Genomic DNA, 22,449 nt, shown 5'->3' with positions numbered 1-22,449 from the left:
ACATACATGCAAGTTAAAGAAATTGTTCCAGGAAAATAACACAATTATATCAATGAGACTGAATTCAACTGTTTATTAACATCACTTGCCACAAGATTTTAGTACTTGTTTTCTTGAACTATACACAGATATGAGCTATACACAACTTCTTGTTATTTACTAAAACCTATATAAAGATGGAAACAGCAAGTGATTTTCATTGTCGATGGACGATGAAAATGAGAGCTTTAAGCAAATGATCCAATGTCAATACCATGAAAGCTACACCAAATTAAGGTCCCCAAATGTGTTCTCTCCACTGTAGGTAACATAAAGGAAACCGTCTTCATCCTTCTTCTCGTCATAGATGGAAGACATGATTGCACCTGTAAATCGCGAGGGGTTTGGATATTATTTTGTCAGAAGTTGGAGAAAAGAGTGTGTTTTTGAAGTTAAAAGTCGAAAAATACTTCTGGAAGATAAATCTGATGATTTGTGAGCGAAAACTCGTTATTTCAATTGAAATACTCCAAAGTTTGAACATATAAAGTTTTTCCCTGGGAAAAAAAAAACCAAAACATTTTGGAGATTAGCACTCACCTGTTGGTGGTAGGACATTATCGACGAATATGAAAATTGCCTTTTCTGCACTCAATTTAATCCTTTTTCGAATGACATACACAAACTGCCCTACCGTCAAGTCAGCTGGGACAAGATACCTGCAATTATGTCAATTGACGAAAACAATTCCTAGTTACAAAACTAGACACCAAGATATTATGTATTAGTTTGGTGGTGAAGACAACAATAGTTAACAACAACATATCTAATTCCCAAGAGTGAGGTTTGGAGAGGGTGCGCGTACACATACCTCAACCCTACCTTGGTGGGGATAGAGAGGTCGTTTCTGACAGACACTAAACTCACGAAAACAATTTTTCGGAAAATGATTTGAAAGAAATGCAAGAGTAAAAGCTATGATGAAAATATTAAAGAACCTTTACCAAGGAGAAGGTTAATCAAGTTTTGGAAGACGTCATTCGCCAAGGAGGAAGTGATTATATACTCATGAACATGGCATGTTCTAAACAAACGAAAATAGGAACACAAAGATTTACAGCACGATGTAGCGTTTAGAGTCTTTAGATTGATTATAATGAGAAAAATATTGATGGATGCTTACTTTTTCTTGTCAATGTTGGGAATATCACTCCTTTCAGCCTTTTCTACTATTACCTGCACATCATATAAACGGAGTCAACAGAAGCCGCGGAGAATATAGGAGACTTCAGCCCACAAGACACTCGAAGAGAATAAAATACTAAAGCAGCAACACTTGAGCCTACTTGGCTAATACACTAAACATGAGAAGCCAAATCCTGTTTTACTAGAGACAAAAAAAATTACCAATGATGATCATGTATTTTGCAGTGCATCGTATTTCTTAACAATGATGATCCTGTATTTTGCGATCATGTTTCTTAACAATGGTGATCATGTATCATGTATTGTATAACAGAGATTTGCAAGCTATGTTGCTCGGCCTCTTCAAAAATGTCACGAGGTTCATGTCAGATTCTCCAAAAGTAGTGCATTTTCAGAGTACCAGACACTGTGAAGCAACATTTTCGGAGACTCATGGCGACACAGATTGCCAATTCACTCAAAGTCCATATAATTATGTACCAAGCATAAACAGCACGTAAGTAATTACATTCAAATAGAGCCAACCAACAACCACAAACAAAATTTGTATAATACAACGAAAATTTTCCAATGAAAAAACTTAATTCTCACCGGAATCCTATCTGTGTATTTTTCCCTAATCCTAGAAGCTTCAGCGCGTCTCTTCTCTGCAAAACGTACAAAACAACAGAGTCAGAAAACAACAATAACCCTAATCACAATATGCATTATGCAAAAATCCACAAAACAGAAGTTCAATACAAACCAAGATCATGTTCTTGCTTGAACAAACTCTTTGCCATATTTATATATATATATGCCTGAATTCAACCATCAAAAAGCAAAAAAACTTTATGTTAAACTGACATATCATTACAAAATAAAGCCCGATTTCTTCAACGAACAAAACAAAAGAATGAAACGTTACAACCTATATTTCCTTGCAAAACAACAATTAAAGATTACAACATCATCATAAGTCAATGTAATCCTACAAGTGGGGTCTGACAAGGATAGAATGTACGCACGTCTTATCCCTATCTTTTATCTTTTTAAGGTGAAGTGGTTGTTCCCAATAGACGCTCGGCTCAAAAGAAATGAAATCAAAAGCAACATTGCAAGCAAGATGAACAAAGCAAAAAATTGAAGAATACAATACTATGTGCATACTATCTAATGCTACTACAAAGGGGAAAAAGAACAACAAATATCCCGTGTAATCCCACAAGTGGGGTCTGGCATAGCGAGGATATAATGTACGGACACCTTACCCCTATCTTAGTAAGGTAAAGTGGTTGTTTCCAATAAAACCTTAACTCGAAAGAAGTAAAATCAAAGCAGAATTGAAAGCAAGCAAAAAGTCGAAGAATAAGATACTACGCGAATACTATCTAATGCTACTAAATCAGTTTAAAAACAAAACAACTAAAGATTAACAAATCCTAAAAACTTAACAAAAGATTAAACTGATATAAAGCTAATAACACCATCAAATCCTAATTCTCCTGGCTTAAAAATAAATAGCAAAAAAAGCTTAAATCTTTATGTTAAAACTGAAATACCCAAATACCAAATAATCCAATTCCTTCAAAAAAAAAAAAAAAAGAACTACAACCCCATATTTTCATTAGTAAACAGAAATCAAAAACTTCAACAGAAAAATCAAATAACCCCAGAAGTAAATAACACAATAAATTAACTGAAATAAGAAGAAAAACAAACACCCAATTGATAAAGCAAGAATCTTGAACTCAAATCAATCAATTTTGACCTCAAAAACCCAAATCACTTCTGTGCCACACAATACCCAAAAGGGAATAAAGATTATACCTTTTTTTGTAGAGAATGATTGAACAAGAAAAGGGAAAAAAAGATGGGAAGATTATAGTAGTAGGTTTGATTGAATTGAATGATTAATAAAACTTTTTGCTTTTGCTTTGTTTTTTTTGGACTCTATAAATAATGTATGTAGCCTAATTTTTTTATCATTATCTAATTTTTTTTCAAGTAATTATTTTATATAAAATATTGAAGAAAAAAAAAAAAGAACTTGTGTGTGGTTGCTTAGAGATATGAGCATACGTAGGCTTCAAGAATCATAGATAAAAGTCAAACAATCTTAATTGATAGATAAAATTATTTCAATATTTGTATTTTTAGAAAATAATATTTGTTTATAAAGTTATTATATTTTTTATAATTAAAAGTAATTATAAGTTAAGTTAAATATCACGATTATTAAACGCTAGAGACATATAGTTAGAATATTCCTTAGTACATATTTGAAAGTCTTTCATCTTTGCATTATTACACTATTTTTAATATAATATGCTATTTATTTTTCAATAGATATATCTTTTCGATAAGACTTTAGAACTATATTTATCCTTTCACTTATTAAAATTAGTTATATTTACTCTTTCTCCGTTAAAAGTTTATTTCACAGTCATATCATCTTTGGACCAATTTGCTTACACCACAACTATTTAATAAAATACCTGCTACGGTGCTACCTCCGATTTCCTGCAGATAGTGTAAGAAATATTTTAAGCATAATACATCAATATACTTTTTAACTTTATCTCATTTTATATTTATGTCCTTTAACTTTGAGTGTACACAAGTAGACACTGTAAAATTGAACAAATAGACACATACATCCTACATGACAATTTGCGTCTTATTGTATCACATAGGGCTACTGAAGTCTACTTATTCAACTTTATATAAATTTAAGTGTCTGTCGATTTGTGCATATTCTAAGTTTGAGGGTATAAATATGAAATGAAACCAAGTTAAAGGGCATATGTATGTATTATGCCAATATTTTATCGAAACTTTTCGTGTGAATTCAGACTTAATCGAAATCCAATATAGGAATCGGAAACCGAATGAGTAAAAAGAAAAAGAGAAAGATACAAAGTTATTGTGAAAAAAATTCAAAAACTAAAGTTGTTGCAACTTCTTTTTGAGCTAATCAGACACTTTTACATAGAGATTGCAGGCAAATAAAAGACCAGCTAGACAACTTTTTTTCCTACAAAGGAAGTGCAGCTAAACCAAGTAAAATCATCATTTGGCTAGCCTCTTTTCTTTTTCACCTCAATGCTTCTCTGAGGTTGAGAAACAAACATTTTGATGGAAAATATAGTGATTGTTCATGAACTTTTGAGAATGTAGCCCATAACTACACCAATCAAGCCAAGGACGATGACAAACTTGAACGAAACACCACCACTGCGGCTTTTGCTGATATCGCGCCTCATAATTTCCTGCAGACAGTGTTGCAGAAGTAAGCCATTGTACATAACTAAACGCTATGTTATTCAGATTCTTCAAAAATGTTTGATTGGTACATGTCGGATCCTCTAAAAGTAGTAGCGTTTTGGAGGATCTGACACAGGTGTGACAACATTTTTTTGGAGAGTCCGAGCAACATAAGATATAAAAGATATAACCACTCATAATGCAAAAGTTACAGAGCAGACTATTTGTCTTTCTACACAAGTTCAGCTGACAATTCTGTTTCTACACAAGAATCCGCACAATACAAGTATTGGAGTTCTAAAAACACGAGAATCAATCGAAGAAAGTAATGTAATTCCTTACCAATTCTTGACGAAGTCTGTTGCTCTGATGTAGAGCACCAGCTTTCTCCTCCGTCAATCTGTAAATAAGAGACTTTGCCTGAAATAACACGTCTACATTAGCCATGTTGACCGAAAAAAACTGTATCTCCATGCAAGCATATTTATAAAATCATTAGCTGCAAACATCCTACGTTCGATGATTTAAGAGCAGCAATGCAAATGCATTATGCAAAAAAGGCCGCAACTTGTTTGAGGACATGGAAAAATGCAATCACTTTTTCATTAGTTCTGGAATCACTTAGTCCGTGAACCAAACAACCACTAATAGAACGAGGAAAGACATGTATAATGCAGCACTCGGACTATATCTGAAAGTAAGCTGTGGGGATCAGAACTCATAACTTATAACAAGCACTCGAAACATGGGAGATATGTAGTATATGTGCATGTCAATCTACACTAACTTACCACACGTAAACGTTTAACATCCGTAAATAACACATATATAGAACGTATATAAAACTTGACATTCATACGAAAGAAACTACGATAGATATATATATTAATGACTTTCAATAGTACATAAGTAAACTAAGATACACACATGTTATTTGACTTAAATGGGACGTAAATGTGTGGAATTGTATTAGAAATTTCACCTCTGTAGATTTGTCATGAGTTTCAAGAAATGTTCTTGTGAGCTGCAATGACATTCATATAAATCAAGTTTCATTAAGAGTAAGACTGGAAAAATAATTAAAGACGATAAATAAGAATTAAACGATTTAGTAAACAACCTCAGAACCATTTTGATTGTCATTCTCTGTCAAGGACTGCCTCGGTGAAGAACCTTCTTCTGATCCTTCTGCCACGGGGGATGGTGGTTGAGGAGGGGGGAGGTAAATCACTTTCAATTTGCACTCTTCTACAACGCGTCCAGGCTCCTTATTGAACTACAAAGAGATCAACAAACTTCACTACGCTTAAATGGTTGTGTAACAACAACAACGACCAAAACATTATCCACCTATTTATCAAACATTTCAGTAAGGTAAGTTAATACGATAGAGATAATGATCAAAAATATATCTGAACTATCGCTTTTTCATGAGTTCCACACCTCAACTATCAAGCGTTCCCTTTTCTTACCTGAACTATCACCATTTGATAGTTGGTCTAATCAACTTCGAGGTCTGTTCTAATACATAGATGATGATACTTCAGGTAGGAAAATGAAACAACTGATGGTTGGAATGTGAGACTCACGAATAAGTGATAGTTCAGATGTGGTTTTGACGATTAACTCAATATGATAATAAAGGTACATTTTTCTTGTATTCACAGACTCGACATTAGAAAACGAAGAAAAAGATCCAGTCATTTGTATGATTACCATTTCCTGAGTGATGTCTTTTGGATTGGTAACAGCGCTTGCAACGACACTCTGAAGTAGAAACTTGTCCTTGCATTGCATATCAGCAGGGGCCTCCTTCTGTGCTTGCATTGTTACTACAAAAAGATGTAAACTTAACTCAACGACCAAACCAAGAAACGAAAATCTGACACTAACAATGTGATGCTGAATACCTTAAAAAGTATAAGTCCCTCTGTCTTTTTTTTTTTTGGTCAACTTTTTAGTTCAAACTTTCCATATAACATGTTTAAGACTCCAAGATTAAATGACATTTTGGTAAACTCTACATATCTTTAGTTTAAGACCACAAATTCAAAAGTCTTATTTGCTTTCTTAAAGTCGGTATAAAGTCAAAACCAGACAAACAAATTGAAACAGATGAAGTATGTCAATTCGGTGAAGTATAAGTTAAAGTTAAAGTTAAGCTGCACTGATGAGCTTAAATGGAACGACTTGGACAGTGAGGACTGAGGATGAGGATTTCAAATAGCCGACTCAAACTTATAATATCTCAATTTGATGAAATATAATTTCAAAAATTAACATTTGAGCTGCAGTAACAAGCTTAAAGGGAGCGACATAGACATTACGAATTCATATACATTACTTCAACTTTCTAATATCCTAATGTATATAACATTTTTTGACTGAACATATAGTTCAACCGATAAAAAGAAATCTTTTGAAACTTACGGTCTTAGACACGTAATGAGATTTCTACGACTATAAAAATATACCATCAAGGATAAAATACTAAGCTTTAAGTTAAATTGTTAACAAACTAATAAGAAAACAGTGTCACATATGACATTTCTGTAGCTATAAAAACACATCACTAAGAATAAAACGACAAGTTTAAAATTAAATTATTTCCAAATATCAAAAGGTCTCTCTTATTTATTCAAATGAAACCGAGCCTTGGCTGCACAACTAGTAAAGTTATTGCCACATGACCAAGTCGCCATCAAAAGTTCGAATTGTGGAAACAACCACTTTCAAAAATGCAGGACAAGAATACGAACTAATAAGTCAATAACGTCACATAACATAAAACACAACAACTAATCTCTTAAAAAATATTTTAAAAAATGTGAATACCGATAACATCACAAGTGGATCGAGGCAAAACAATGCCTGTATTCGGACGAACACAATACTTTTTCGGGTTCGTCGTTTTAACCTGAAAAAACAAAAACAAATCAAAATCTATATAATAAAAAAAATTATGAAAAATTCAAAAATCATAAAACAGAAAATTAAAAACGGAAAATGCACCTTAAATGCGACATGATTTTCAGTTTTATTTGATAATTGAAGGGAACACGATATCTGTTTCTTCAGCTCAACTGATCAAATCAAAACCACATAACGTCAAAAAAAAAATTAAAAAATGGGGAAAAAACAGAGAGTTTAAACTCACAAAAAAAAATTACATGCGAATTTGAGCTCAAGAGGATCAATGGTGAGAAGCTCTGTTTCTGCACTGCTCATTTTTTAATTTTTTGTTGAGAAAGTGAATTGAGTAAAAAGGAAAATTTTGGATTTACTCTTCTTCTTCCTTTACTGATTATTACACAAATAATTTGGGGGTGATCCGTATAACTCTCCAATGGCAATGCCAAATTATAAGTTTTTTCTTTTTCTTATGGATTTTATGATTTATTGAGGTTAATGTATTCGGAAACTTACGTAAATATACTCTAATAAAAAAATATTCATAATTTATAGCAATAACTTTTTTTTTCACTTGACTATTCTTAATTCATTTATAATACAAGTTTAATATATATTACAAAGATAAATTTTATTATTCAAATATAATATAAGTTTTAATGATGGATAATACATTTATCACACATTTATAATACAATGTGACAATCTTTACCAAATAAATATGATATATTTCAAAAATAATTACAATTCAAATATATTGCATACATAATTCAATTTTGATACATATTACAGATTTATTACAATATTGCTATAAATGACAATAAACAAAAAGTATCGCTGAAATCAGTAATTATTTTTAAAAATATATTATTTCATGTAGTTTTTTCACGTATTTAATTATCGATTTTACATGGTTAAAATTTTGTCTATGTATAATAACATAGGTAAGTCAAAAATATTTAAAAGAAATAATTTATTATGTTTTTAAGTTGTGTTGTGTGCGGTCACAATTTGTTGATAAATTTAAATTTTTTTAAAATTTTTGAGTGATCAATATTTAATTTTATACCGTTTTTTCAAATTTATATAAATTGATATGAAATTAATGGGTGAAATAACATCAACGTGGGTCCACCCCTAATCATATAAATTGACTTTGTGTCTAATGTGTAATACAACACATATATTGAAAGTCAATTTTCAGGACACTTTTTATTATTTGTGTAAATTTTTAATGCACTAAATAGGGATAATATAATCAGAATTTTATATAAATATCGTTTAAGATTGTAGCTATTATAAGTGCAATGACATTAATCTAGTTGCTATTAAATGTGTTTACAACAATAAATATCACCACTATTATCATTAAACGTCTCTTCTATTATACTTATGGTTCACTAGTTCGATATTCTAATTTCCTAGGTTTCATTTGTGATGATACCTAAGTTACATTCTAAAATTATCTGCAAAAATCATTTACACATTTTAATTTTACGAGCAATAGTTTAGTAGAAAATATAATTAAGATTCAAAGTTGAAATTTGGATCGACGAAAGGTAAAAGTTAGTATAAATGATTTATAAAAATTACATAAAATAAGTATCTGCAACTTATTTTGACAATTGCTAATGGACTAGAGAATCCAGTTTGGAGCCTAAAGGGTATAAAATATTAACAAAAATTTCAAAATGGTATATAAAATTTTATATTAACCAAAATGGCAAAATTGCTGGAACAACAACGATTTACTCCACCGGAAAAAGCAAAATCACTGTTGTTCCAGCGATTTTGCCATTTTAATTAATATAAAAGTTTATATACAGTTTTGAAATTTTTGTTAATATTTTATACCCTTTAGGCTCCGGACTCCCATATAAACGTTTCATCATTACTTGCGAAACGTAACACATACCAACTAATTACAGTGTGGCTCTCCGCAAAAAGCAGAAAAACCAGATCATGGAATACCTTTCACCTTCCACCAACAATATAGTTCTATCCACCAAGGCTATGATAGTCGATAGATGAAAAGAAATCACCAAGTATTTGTCTCTATTAGGATTTGTGTATATAAAAGAATAATAATCAGCAGATTACTTGCTCTTTTGTCAATCAGAAACCTCAAATTCACAGACAGTTACATTGATGAGGGATGAATAATTGGTGGTTTTATTCTCTCCAATAGTTTTTCAACTTCTATAAATCCACCAAGTGGCCCCAATGATAAGTATTTCATAAATCGCCAGCTGTTCAACGTCTAAAATTAGACAAAGGAATATACAACACTTCGAAGAAGTTCAAAGTTTTCGAAAAGGTAATGTTCTAGAGTATCAAGGAAGTTTTAAGCATGTAGAGAAAAGGTTACCTTGGAGTATAAGGAAGTGCGAAGCAGTGGAGGTGGAGGTGATCTACACTGTTGAATGGAGGCTGATGGAACCCAAATCTGAGAACATGGAAAAATAGTTGTGAAAAGGATTCCTAATCCACAAGTATAAGTTTCTATGTTAAGAATCCCGAAATATAAAGTAACACCAAAATTGTTTAAAATTCCACAACGTATGACAATATTTCAAAATATATATTGGTTATGAACTTGCAAGTTGTATGCTAGAGAAATCAACTACATCATTGCAGCTGTTTTCTCTATCTGTAGCCTCAAATCAGTACTTATAACTAGCGGCTAAGATTGTAAAACGTAGTCCTTCTTCCATAGAAGCTTCTGTTGATTGGCCCTTAATTCAACACAAGAACCAGAAAATAAAGCAGAAAGCTAAAATTGCAAAACAAGTTCGTTAAATCATTGTGTTAACATTGCTTTAGATGCCTGCATTTATTCTGCAAAGTGATTGAAAAGAAAATTCAGGAGTATTAGGTGTGGTTATGTCAGTCATTACATACTACAAATTATAGAATGCGGTAGAGATAATGAAGATGCAAGTCCTTCTTTCTGTATATGTGTTTAAAAGACAATACCTGTAGTGCTTTGACTGAGGTGCATCCCTATCTAGCAGACTCTTTCCCACATCTAACATGTGACTCACTATAAGAAAAGAAGCTGCAAGTTAGATGTGTGAATACAGAGAAATAAGGCAGTATCGAGATTCCAAAAGAAAATGAGGTGGTAAGCATGCATCCAATAAGTATACTTTACCCAAGGAGAAGTCGTCTGAGCTTCGCTGAAGGTTTTTGACAGTTGGAATGTGCTGTTTTGGAATTACCAAGTAATGCCTGTCAAGATTTTGAGTATTAAGAGATCATTACAAAGGATTTTGCAAATTCACATTCTATGCCAATGCCAGCAACGGAAGTAAAATTAGATGACCGATATGGCATATCAAACTACCATGTTAGATAAGACATAATACAATGTTGCCTAGAAATAAATATACTGACTGAAAGTATTAAAAAATTATGGAGAACAAATAAGATTATACAAAACTATCCGCATATTGTTTCTTTCTCATGATTAAAAATATTTGATGGAGTAATTGACCAAAAATAACGAGCCAAACAGAAGACCAGCATTATGACCACTAAAGATAAGTACAAGATTCATAGTCCTCCCTCCATTTCTAGTTACTTGCCAAACAGAAGGCCAGCATTATGACCATTAAAGATAAGTACAAGATTCATAGTCCTCCCTCCATTCCTACTGACTTGGGGTGTGTCATGTATGAAGGAAAATGTTATCTTGAAAAATAAGTGGGTTTCTTCCTTATTTTCTTGTGTTCCGTAGGTAAGCATATCCTAAAAAGCAATTGTATATAATTTAGACAAGTACTATGAAAACTTGAGGTCGGGAGGTAGGGCTGTGGGATGGCGAGGATGAGGACTAGGGAGGCTAAGGGTGAAGATGAGGTATGTTGGACGATGGGGAGGACCTGATCAATATCGCATGTCACTGGTAGAGCTTGTTTTTCCTAATTTCACTAGAGAGGTTATTTTCCTCATTTTTAAGGAGCTTGTTTATGTTATTCAAAATATTTGACCAATTGAACATGGGAAATTGGAAATCATTTCTTCATACTGAACACACCCTTAGACCTCCCTCCATTTCTAATGACTTAACTTGGCATAAAAGATCCATAAGTCATCCCTTCCGTTCTAATGACTTAGTTTGACTTGATACAAGTACCAAGGAGAGTAAAAGTTTTACTACCAAAGAATCATTCTATCAACTTGAGATAAGTAAGTTGAGCCTGCTCAATTGAACTCCGGTGCAGCTAAATGATGTATCTAATTGTTCATTTTCAAAGGGTGATGCTAAAAGTGGCAAAGACTTGAAGCTGGGAAATAGCTCTTCATTACATCCTAGCACTAGCTAACATTTGTATATCCTATGTTCGGCATAAAGAGGAAGAAAAAGGGAATTCATTAACATGTCCATCTATACAAAAATAAAACCACTATATGATTCTCTTGTAGAGTATTTATTAACTACAAACCGAGGAAATAAGTATTTCTATGTCCCTCCGCCAATATAACTCAATATGAATGAAACTCATCAGTTTCATAGTTAAAATGCAATACAAAAAATTCGCAAATAGGATTTCACAGAATCTATGAACAACTAAGCCAGAACTTACAAAATGTAGTGCAAAGGAAAGCACTTGTGCTGCTCAATTAACTAAAAAAACAGCAGAAGATGGATCATAATTTACAAGTTAAATGATTATATACAAAACTCCCAATTTTATTATATTTTTATATAAATTTTGTCCGAACCAACTTGTGAACGCCTCGACTAATTCCCCAAGATTCTTGCTATCTCCCACCAACATATGTATCCATTCAGTAACTCTGTCTGGCCAGGAGATATGAGAATAAATCAACTACCGCCTGCGACCTGACTTTGAGTTTCCCACGGCATAGTAAGGTCCAAATGGCCAGCTGAGAGTTTGTCAAGTTATCTTAAAGTCCGCCATCAACTAGTTTGAGATTGAGGCTTACTGATTCATTAGATTAAGAGTTAAATGGTCAAAAACACACCTGAAGATCATGTTTTTTCAAGTTTTGTACCTAAACTATCCGGTCGTGTTAATTTTTCCTAACTGAACTATATCAACTTATCAAATATTGTTCTCTTTTTTCTACCTGATCTACTCTGCTGGGCCGACACTGACACTGAGAGACTAAAGCTAGGGGAGCTAATGGGATTCATTAACTATTTATCAATTATACATCAGCTGTCAGTTGTTTCCTTTTACTAGATGAAATATCATCACTGTTCATTTAGGATAAGGAAATTGATAGTTGAGGTGTGTTTCGATAAACATTTGATAATAGTTTACCTGGGAAACTAGAGCTCCTAATAGTTCAAGCATGAAACTCAAAAACCAGGATAGTTTATGCATAATTTTGATCATTCACTCTTGAATCAAATACTGAATTCAAGTAAAGTAAAAACAATAGGAAACAATGAAAAATTGAACAACCTGAAGGCAGAGGGATTAATATCTTGAAATGCAACAACTTTATCATCCTGTAAAATCAATTAAACCAAACAATCATCAACTTACTTCACGCATGTGGACTGATTGTTATCGGAACCAAAAAAAAAAAGAAAAGAGAAGAGATCTGACGGAGTGAAGGAGAGTGGTTGAAGTTGAAGAGGTAGCAATTTGGCAAAATATACATTCCGATAAAGCTCCTCCGGTCATTCTTCCGACCTCCGTCACTGTTCGGATCATATCACCATTGTTAATTTGCTCTTCACTTTTTGAGTAATCGCCATTGACGTGCTCAGTACTGAACTTTGGTAATGGGGCTCCGAGTATCCACCGACCCGACTCAGAATAAACAAGATTCGAACCAGCCCATCTCTATAAACTGGACTCGACCCACATATTGTGATTGGGCCGGCCCAAGTTTATCGGTCCATAGGATAGGAAGATTTTCAAAAATAAGATACTTTCGTGTTATTTAATCGTACTATTTATCCTTCAAATAGATTGGTAGTTATTTTTTTATTTTTTAATATGTGCTAGTCTTTAATTAAGTTCTTATAAATCGATGTTGTGTCTAATGGAAATATGTTTTTTAAGAGCGGATAACAAAACTTGTGAAATATTATAATATAAAAACCAGTCATGTCAATCTATCAAGATTTATCATCAATTGAATATGAAAAATAGAATAAAAATGATATAAAGTCTTACCAATTAGTTAGGACTTGTATATAATTTAACGATACGTGCAAATTTTATCAAAGTTGAATAACAATTGAACGTGGTAGGTAACATGAAAAATTATCAAGCAAGCAACTTTCTGTTTCATTTTTTTTAAAATTTTAATATCTTATATATATGACATATTTAAAATATAAGATTCAAATAATATTCTGACACATTATAGCATTATACACATATCTTTAATCTGATATCTCAATATTTACAAATCTTTTTTATTTTTTTTATAATGAAAGACAATATTATTTTATCCTTTGAAACTTTGGCTTTCACTTTCCGTAATAGATTTGTCAAGTGCGATGATTCCACTAATAAGAAACATTATATTTTAAAATGTCATTTTCAGTAATTGGCTTATCTGAAATCATATTGTTTTGTGACAAATTTCAAAAATAATGTCGTTTTTATGATAATTTGTATCTTCAAAGGTCACAGTGGAGACGTGATAAATATTTTTCATCCTTAATCAGAAATTTTGTATTTGAACGCAAAATATGAAATTATCTTTAAGACTGAGCATTAAATGTACCAAACGTTAGATCAGATAAAAAATCAAAAGAAATAAAAGTATATATTAAGGAAAAGGAAAAATTAAAAGTAAGAAGCAAACGAACAAGATTAGCAAATAATTTAATTAAGCCTTCTAAGTTATGTATGTATATCCTTTTGCTTCTTAATTACATTATTTTTATTACTTTACATAGATTCGTTTGGCCATAAGATCATACAAGACTACAAAAACTTCCAAATCACAAAGTTCATTTATTCCTTTTTGATTCAACAAACTTATGGAGGATTTTTTTTTTAATTAAGAAAAAAGATAATTAAAAGATTTTTAGCTACTTTTAGTGGCAACTACTCAATTTTTAATCCATTTCATGCACTTGATTAACTTTTTAATCTCTTTAGTTAATTGAGACTTGCAAGTATCACACTTTCTTAATATCTCATTGCTTTGAGTGAGTTACTTTATTCTAAAATAAACTTAAAAGCTTGGCCAACTAAGTGAATTATTTAATTGACAACTAAAAAGAATATTACAAGAAGAAGTGGGCATTAAAAAAACATTTTTTTCCCATAAGAATAAAGTTTGAAAAAACAGTACTTTTTTTAATTAAAATAATACCAACATTTCATATTTTAACTCTAATATATGGGATGTTCAAACTTAATGGAATTCAACATGACATTTATCTTAATTGAAGTGTGAGAATGATTTTCAGATAAGATAGTCGAACATTTTAATATAGTATTATGATAAATAGAGGATTTAAATTTGAATCTCATCTATATTTTTTACTGTATTTTTTCTTTTAAAAAAATTATTTAATTAACTTAGGAGAAAGAACCATGTCACATAAAGAATCGAACATGTTAAAAGATGAAATTAAATAAATAAAAATATACTCTCTATAATAACTAAAATTGTTCGATAAGATGACTGGTCGAACGATTCAACCGCCATGTTGACTAAAAGGAGATTAAAAAGATCTATGAAACTATGCTTTTGGATTGAGATTTCACTTCATTGTTTGCCAAAAATATATGTTAATTAAGGAGTTGATTTGTTTGTAAATATGCACAAAGTTCACTTAAAGGTGCTGCACTAAAGAGTGTAACCTAGCAATTAAACTATTTATAGTTGTTTAAAATATCTAAATATTATACTAGTTATAAATATGTTGTAAGGTATTTAGTGATATTTTGCAAAATGTCATTTATTCAATCAAAAAATCAACCAACAACTATCTTGAAAATGAGAAAGTAGAGAAAACAAGCGATCTCATTTGGCCATAAATTTTAACGTTGAAATTTAAATTTTGAAAAATTAAATTTGTGAATTTATAATTTCTAAAATTTGATAATTAATTTAATATATATTTTAAGATTTTATAAGCGAAAGTCTTAAAAAACCCAAAAACTGATCTAAGCTAGATTTTTAACTTAAATTTTTTTGAAGAACATATATTAAAAATAACATCAATTTTATTGTTAAATAAGTATATAAAGATAATTTTCTAACATATGTTTTCATAATTTATGATCTGACGCTAGCTAAAATTTCAAGTGAAACAATATCATGATGAATGAAGCTACGAATGCAAAGATATTTCTCCAAACACTTTTTCTTTTGAATAATCACATTTTTTTGGTCAAATAACCCACATTTTCACTAAAAAAAAAGTATAAACGTTTTATTGAAAATTTTAATTCCGTCATCCATCACATATTTATTATATGCACATTCTGTCAAGATTTTGTTAGATTGTGGAGCCTGAAATACTCTGAATTATTAATATATATACCCACTGCCGTGGAAGTTTACTTACGAGGTGTTACCACGAAATATTGGTTTCTCTCATCTCTTTCTCTTGAAAGTTCTTGTGTTTTTAATTTATTAAGTGTGTGTGGATTCGATCCTAACAAATTTTGTTTTAGCATTGCCACGTGTAGCCATCACTCTGTTTATAATAATTTTCACAAAATTCTGATCCAAAATTTCTATAGAAGTTTAAAAAGGAAATTTCCTCGAAATTTCACTAGGACCCCCTAAACTTTGTCCTATTTCACATCATGTGATCCAAAGGCCTGTCCAAATTATATCACAATTATTTGTGTTTCGAAATTAAATTTCAACTAATAAAATGTAAAATCAAAGGAAATTACAATAAAAATTTACTCGCAATATTTAATTTATATTATATGTGTTTTCACAAATATATTTATCACTAAGGTAATATTCAACCTTAATTTACGATTTAATCATGCTAATTCGTACATTTGAAATTATGTTCATTTTGTTAACTATATACATTATAATTGACAATGATTGATTGAATTTTTCATGTTAATTAATGATATCACCAAAACCCCAAATTTATTGGGTTAGATTTTAAAATAACTATCAGATGTTGAATAATAAAAAATTGAAAAAAAGAATCAATTGAAATATGTTATAATTCCTATTAGACATTAATTTATTGTAGATAACATGTAATAGTTTACTATTTATTAACGGAGTTTAATTATTTACACTATTCTTGTATATATATTTTTTTTTAAAAAATAGTTGTTCTATTATCAGGATTTTATTATTAAATTACATACATCATTTTCAAATTAGGCAATTGACGTCTTTATTTATAATTTTAGAATTTAGTGCTAAATTTAAATTATAGTTCGTCCTAAATTTAGTGTGACTATTATCCTGTGTGTACTCATTTTTGTAATTTAACAATACGACAATAGAAATAATGAGTATGTTACATGTTTAAAGAAGGATAAAAAAACGAATTCATTATTCACCGAATTTAAAATTTGATGCTCAAATTAAATTTTTTGATTATTAAAAAAGAAAGTATGCTACGTGTTTGAATCCTGACACACAAACAAAAATATTAATAATTGCATCATTAATTATCGATAATTTCATGATTATCAAAAAATTTGATATCTATAAGTATTTTACCACGAACAAAAATCTAACGTTTAAGTGGATAATACTTATTTTTACTTTAATTTGGATTTTGCACCGCGAATGCTCTGAAAATCTAATACTTAAGTGGATACGGTAAAAAAAGAAGAAAAAACTCATTATTCGCTGAATTTCTAAACTTTTTGTTATTAATTTTCAAAGATTTCTCGATTATAAAAAAAATAAAAAATACTCTAATATAATTCATTTTTATAATATAGAACCTCTTCTAGTCTTCTTTTCAACAAATATATAAAGATGTTGTCATTAAGATTCTTGTTGTTTTTCTCACTACTCTTTCTTCTTCATCAATAATATTTCTAAAACTTCTCCAAATAAACTCCAATTCTTGCACCAAAAATTTTCTTCTAAAAATAAAAAAATAAAAATTCATCACTCATAAATAAATTATGGGTTTACATCTTCTTCTTATTGGAAAAATTAACATTTTAGCCACTTCTTCTCCTCATAGTTTAAGTAATCCACTTCTTGTTAGTTTATTATGGCCATTTATCTTAAAGCTAGCTGCTTTTAGTTTTAGGCCAATTAATCAAGTTTCTTCAGATTTAATTTATTCTATTAGGCTTTTTTCATTTCAAATGAGCCAAATTACATTTAACACTGAGCCTCATGTGGGCCCCGGTAGAGGCGGTAACGGTGGCGGAAACACACGGTGGGAGAGGGCGGTCCGGCTCGTGTCCGAGAGGCTTATTCATGCAAGACGCTCTCAGTTCTCAGAGGCGGATGAAGAAAGTTTGCGTGAACTTTCCATGATTGCTCTTTGAACTGAGAGAGTCAGAAGTAAGAATTCATATAGTTGATTTTAACTGGAGCTGAGATGTTTGTTTTTGTTGTTGTAACACAAACAAACATGTCAACAAGGAATTGAACACAATACTCGAGTATAGATTTTCTATGTTCATTCATTGTTGCTTGTTGAAGCAGAAAAAAATATGTTGAACACTCGAGTATATATTCTCTATGTTCAATATTCTTGTTGTTATCGTTGTTTGTTGAAACATAAATGTATATGATAACAAGGTACACTCTACTATATGTTGATTCTCTAAGTTCATTCTTGTAGTTATATATTATTGCTTGTTGAAACATAAATGAATATGTTAACATGAACACTCGAGTATAGATTCTCTATGTTCAGTCGAAGCTTATCGACTCGGAATTCCAAAAGGATATTTTGGTCATTAGTCCACAAGCAAATTATGAATGCTTCTTATCATCACCATGAATTTTTGTAATTCTTAGGACTACATTGGATCATGTTCATTTTAATTATTTTCCATTTTAGTTTTTTTTATTATTATTTATTTATTGCTGTCAGATTTATTTATTTATTTATTTATTCAAGTGGAGAGAAAATGTGCTTTAATTCACACTTTGAATCAGATTCTCTTTTTTTTATGTGTAGAAAATGAAAAAGAGAATTGTATTCTCTTGAGATAAAATAAAGGTTTTAGTATTAAGCATGTTCTAATTAATATTCTAAAGTTTTTTTTGATTTTTCTATAAATTAATTACTACTTTGATAAAGTTTTACTAGCATATATTTAGAATATTTTGCTTTTTTTTCTCCAATTAGTGCAGTGATTTGTTAGGTCCTTTTGTGGGAATAGATTGATGAAGATCTTACAACAACAACATCTCGATTTGGAATATAGAACAGACACAGATTTTATCTTTAATTTTATGAAATGAAAAAATTATTTTTGATAGATCTTCGATTTTAAAAAATATTTGTTAGATTCATATTTTGTCTTTGTTGCTTATTTATATATGGTTGAAGTGTACAAATATCCGTTTAGATTAGATATATTATTCACTTTAAATCAACTTTAAATCAAATATCTGTTTGAGTTTAGCCCTTTTTTTTTAACCTAAAGTTCAGATATATTTGTATAAACTTTTAATGTACATGTGTCTAAGTTTAATCATTTTTTGTTTAACTTTAATTCTAATTCAAGACACTTATGCTTAAACTTCAATCATTTTTTAAGAATTTGTTTTCTGAATCTTAACAATTCAACACTTAAATTTACTTTAAATTTAAAATATAAATATTAAAGATCATAACGAATAATTATTAATCATCAACTATATATATTAGTCAATATATTAAGCTTTTTCTATCAAAACATCACTTAATTATCAATATTTCAATTAAGGAATGTTCTCAATACTAATTATCAATATTTTAAGCTGTTTTAATAACATCACTTAATTTAAATTCACTTTTTATATTTAAAAATTTAAGATTTGTTATAGATTCAAAAATCACAATTATACAACAACCGATAAGAAGAATAAGAAAGAAAAGACAATGTGATAATTGTCAATTTTTTTGTGATTTTTGTCAAAATTGAGTACACATTAAATTATTTTTTTAATGGGGCACAATTTAAATGACAACAAACAAATAGCCCCTCACAAATAATATTATTTCATTGGAAAATAATTTTTCCATCTCTTCGAAGTCATATATAGTAAAACTTACGTACGTATATTTTATCATTTTCAAATCTTATTAAATAGAATTTCATCACTGGAGTTGTTATAGATTATTAAAATGACCTATAACATGTATTTATTTATTTTCATATAACCGACATTTAAAATATAATAATAACTTACTTAGTATAATTGAATAAGTGAATTTGAATTAATTAAACTCGATTAACACAGAATATTTTGCCTATTTTTTTTTTCTTTCTTGCTGACAGATTGATTCTTTTCTTTTTTAAGTGGATAAAATGTGCTTCTTTACTTTGAATCAGATGCTGTCTCTATTAGCTTTAGTATTAAGCATGTTCTAATCTTCTAATGGACTCATATTGTTAAAGGATTTTTTTAAAAATAATAATAATAATAATAATAATAATAATAATAATATCATAGAACTTTACTACTTTAGATAATAATATTTCACTTTTTAAGGTCAGGATGAATCTAACCTTAAATATATGAATTAATCGTGACAGTGAAAGTATAATTGATTCTATCTATAAAAATGAAAATCATTTTTCTATTGAATTTGATTTGTTATTGCGTAATAATTATTTGAAAGTAATAATATATATGTTATCTATTTATTTTGATTTATGTGATATAATGAATTTGATTTATTATTGCATATTAATTATTTGAAAGTAATTATCAAATAATATATATGTTATCTATTTATTTCGAGTTATGTGATATAAGTAAAATTTCGATAGTAGTGTTTGGCGATGTTGAGAACAGGCTCAATATTCTAATAGTATAATGAAATTTTAAAATTTTAAACTATGATCCTGATCTCAGATATAGAAATTTCATATTTCATGAAATATAATTTACATATTTAATAATTCAATAAAAATTATTATAAGACACAATGGTTAACAATTTAAATTATTTAAAATACATAAAAATGTACCAATAAGAAAACTTGAATAACTATAAAAAATTTAACGATATCACATAAATTAAGACGAAAAACAAATATATACATTTTAGGTACTGGTCACTAAAATAAGCATTATAAAACAAAAACATGAAAACATTCCATTAATCAAAATTTTCTGGATAACTATTTTTTTTTTGTAATAGAAAAGGTTAAAAATAAGGACATAAGGGTAAGTAAATATAAAAAATGCCCTTATGATAATTAAAGAGTAAACCGTTTATGTGTTCTTCTCTTCTGCATGCTCATGTCTCGTATGATAGAATTTACAAGAGGTACAAGTAGGTCGATATAATACACATGTAATTTATCGAGGACATAATTCTAGATAATATGATATAAAAGGCGATAATTAGGGTAGAATGCTAGTAATAGGTAATCGAGACTTATTTAGTTACTCAAACATGAATTTGTAAAAAGTAAATAAGACTTTTGAATTTTGTGACCTAAAATAGAAAATTTTCGCAAGTAGTCACAATAAACTTAATTATGCTCTGTCGCTATAGTTTGTATATTTATGGGTTGTAGCTACAATTTAAGCTATATGTTTGTATAATTTATGAATTTATATGATTTACGGGTTTTTATAATTAGCGGGTACATTTGTATAATTGAACTATTTTTATATAAACTCGAAATAACAAATTTATACAAACGCAAATTAAACATCTGAAATTTTAAACCATCTTATAAATTATTTTAAACCATCATACAAAGACAAAAAGTCACCATTGAAGTTATCTCGAATTTTCAAAAAGACACCTTAACTTTGTGGATGTCATATTTCTCCAATGAACAATTTAAGAGTGTTATAGATATCCCACTTTTCACCCAACCTCAATTACAAGAAAAGAGGTGTAACACGTATAAATTCTTTTAATTTTTAATTTTAAGTTTCATTTTCATTTTCATTTTCATTTTCATTTTTATATTTTCTATTTTTACTAACTTTATTTTCATTTTTTCCCTCTTTCTTCTTAAATCTTTATTGCTCAAATCCTTTGTTCTTTATTGTAAATCCTTCAAAAGTAGCAGCCATTATGGCCTTCAACATAGCCTCCATGATGCTTCTAAGTTACAGCACTATTTTCGTCACTTAACATCACTAGATAAAATCAATTAAACTCTCAAGTTACTAATGCAAGGTAATGGAACAAAAAAAAAAGAATTTCATAGTACTCTCTAATCAATGGAATTCACATTTGTTTTTTGATTTTTTTTTTTAAAAAAAAGGATAAAAGAAGAAAAATAAACAAAGAAAAGCAAGAGACAAGAAAAAAAGTGATAAAAATGGATGAAGTAAATAGATCTTCTAAGTTGAAGAAGATGAAGAAAAAGGTAATTGAATTTTTGAATTTAGGTGAAGAAGATAATGGGGAAGATGATATAAATTTATTAAATAATTAATAATAAAGAAATAAAATGACACGTGGCACTTTATAGCTGGTTATGGCAGTGAAAAGACTGGGTCACGCGCCTCATTTGCGTGATAGCAACCCAGACGAAAAAATGGATCAAAATGGCTCATTTACAAAGATATAAAATAGTCTCGTGGGGTGGTAGGACACTTTCAAAGTTAAGGTGTCTTTATGCAAATACGAGACAACTTTAGTGATGACTTTATGTTTTTCTCTACAAAATTACATTATACAAAAGTTATACAAGTTATATGATACAAATTCTGAGTTATACAAATGTGTGAATTATACAAACTTAAAATCTCAATCTACGATTATCACAAAATGTTGATCGCGGGTAATAGTTCACTATAATGACTAATTACTTAAAAGTATTGTATAATTTTATAAACTTTAAATTTTAAATTTGTTTTTAAGATAATGTAAGTCCTAAGTTTGTGAGGACAGAGTTTATATATATTAGGTGGATATTATAAAAATGATTACATAAATCTCTCCTAAGTTTAATTTCGTAACACTAATTAATTACTTCCTTTGCTGAATTTCTTGTTTTTATAACGATCTCAA

General features: G+C 29.5%; 3 protein-coding genes across 4 annotated transcripts; all 3 read right to left on the bottom strand.

Moving 5' to 3' along the window:
• Nucleotides 1–25: 25 nt before the first annotated feature.
• Nucleotides 26–3,143, bottom strand: LOC107028794 (autophagy-related protein 8f). Its single transcript, XM_015229992.2, has 6 exons — nt 2,995–3,143; nt 1,931–1,985; nt 1,777–1,832; nt 1,163–1,215; nt 580–698; nt 26–365 (listed from the first exon to the last, which is right to left on the bottom strand). The coding sequence occupies exons 2-6, from the start codon at nt 1,965–1,967 to the stop codon at nt 262–264; spliced, it is 369 nt and encodes a 122-aa protein (XP_015085478.1). The 5' UTR covers nt 1,968–1,985; nt 2,995–3,143; the 3' UTR covers nt 26–261.
• An 895-nt stretch (nt 3,144–4,038) lies between these two features.
• On the bottom strand, nt 4,039–7,786 carry LOC107027178 (vesicle-associated protein 1-2-like). Its single transcript, XM_015228360.2, has 8 exons — nt 7,602–7,786; nt 7,444–7,514; nt 7,267–7,348; nt 6,148–6,263; nt 5,552–5,707; nt 5,414–5,455; nt 4,774–4,851; nt 4,039–4,436 (listed from the first exon to the last, which is right to left on the bottom strand). Exons 1-8 carry the CDS (start codon nt 7,657–7,659, stop codon nt 4,323–4,325), a joined length of 717 nt encoding a protein of 238 aa, XP_015083846.1. The 5' UTR covers nt 7,660–7,786; the 3' UTR covers nt 4,039–4,322.
• Nucleotides 7,787–9,263: 1,477 nt separating this feature from the next.
• On the bottom strand, nt 9,264–13,111 carry LOC107027177 (bifunctional adenosine 5'-phosphosulfate phosphorylase/adenylylsulfatase HINT4). Of its 2 annotated transcripts, XM_027918854.1 has the most exons (7): nt 12,927–13,111; nt 12,780–12,826; nt 10,496–10,572; nt 10,318–10,384; nt 9,710–9,787; nt 9,446–9,590; nt 9,264–9,319 (listed from the first exon to the last, which is right to left on the bottom strand). In XM_027918854.1, exons 1-6 carry the CDS (start codon nt 13,032–13,034, stop codon nt 9,482–9,484), a joined length of 486 nt encoding a protein of 161 aa, XP_027774655.1. In that variant the 5' UTR covers nt 13,035–13,111; the 3' UTR covers nt 9,264–9,319; nt 9,446–9,481. The 2 variants fall into 2 exon arrangements, with proteins under 2 accessions (XP_027774655.1, XP_015083845.1); XM_015228359.2 differs by lacking the exon at nt 9,264–9,319 and having other exon boundaries at nt 9,338–9,590; nt 12,927–13,110.
• Between the last annotated feature and the right edge of the window lie 9,338 nt (nt 13,112–22,449).

This window comes from Solanum pennellii, chromosome 8, assembly GCF_001406875.1.
Source record: "Solanum pennellii chromosome 8, SPENNV200".
Classification (NCBI taxonomy): Eukaryota; Viridiplantae; Streptophyta; class Magnoliopsida; order Solanales; family Solanaceae; genus Solanum; species Solanum pennellii.
The sequence above is the reverse complement of the archived record's forward strand: the minus strand, read 5'-3'. Positions and strand labels throughout refer to the sequence as shown.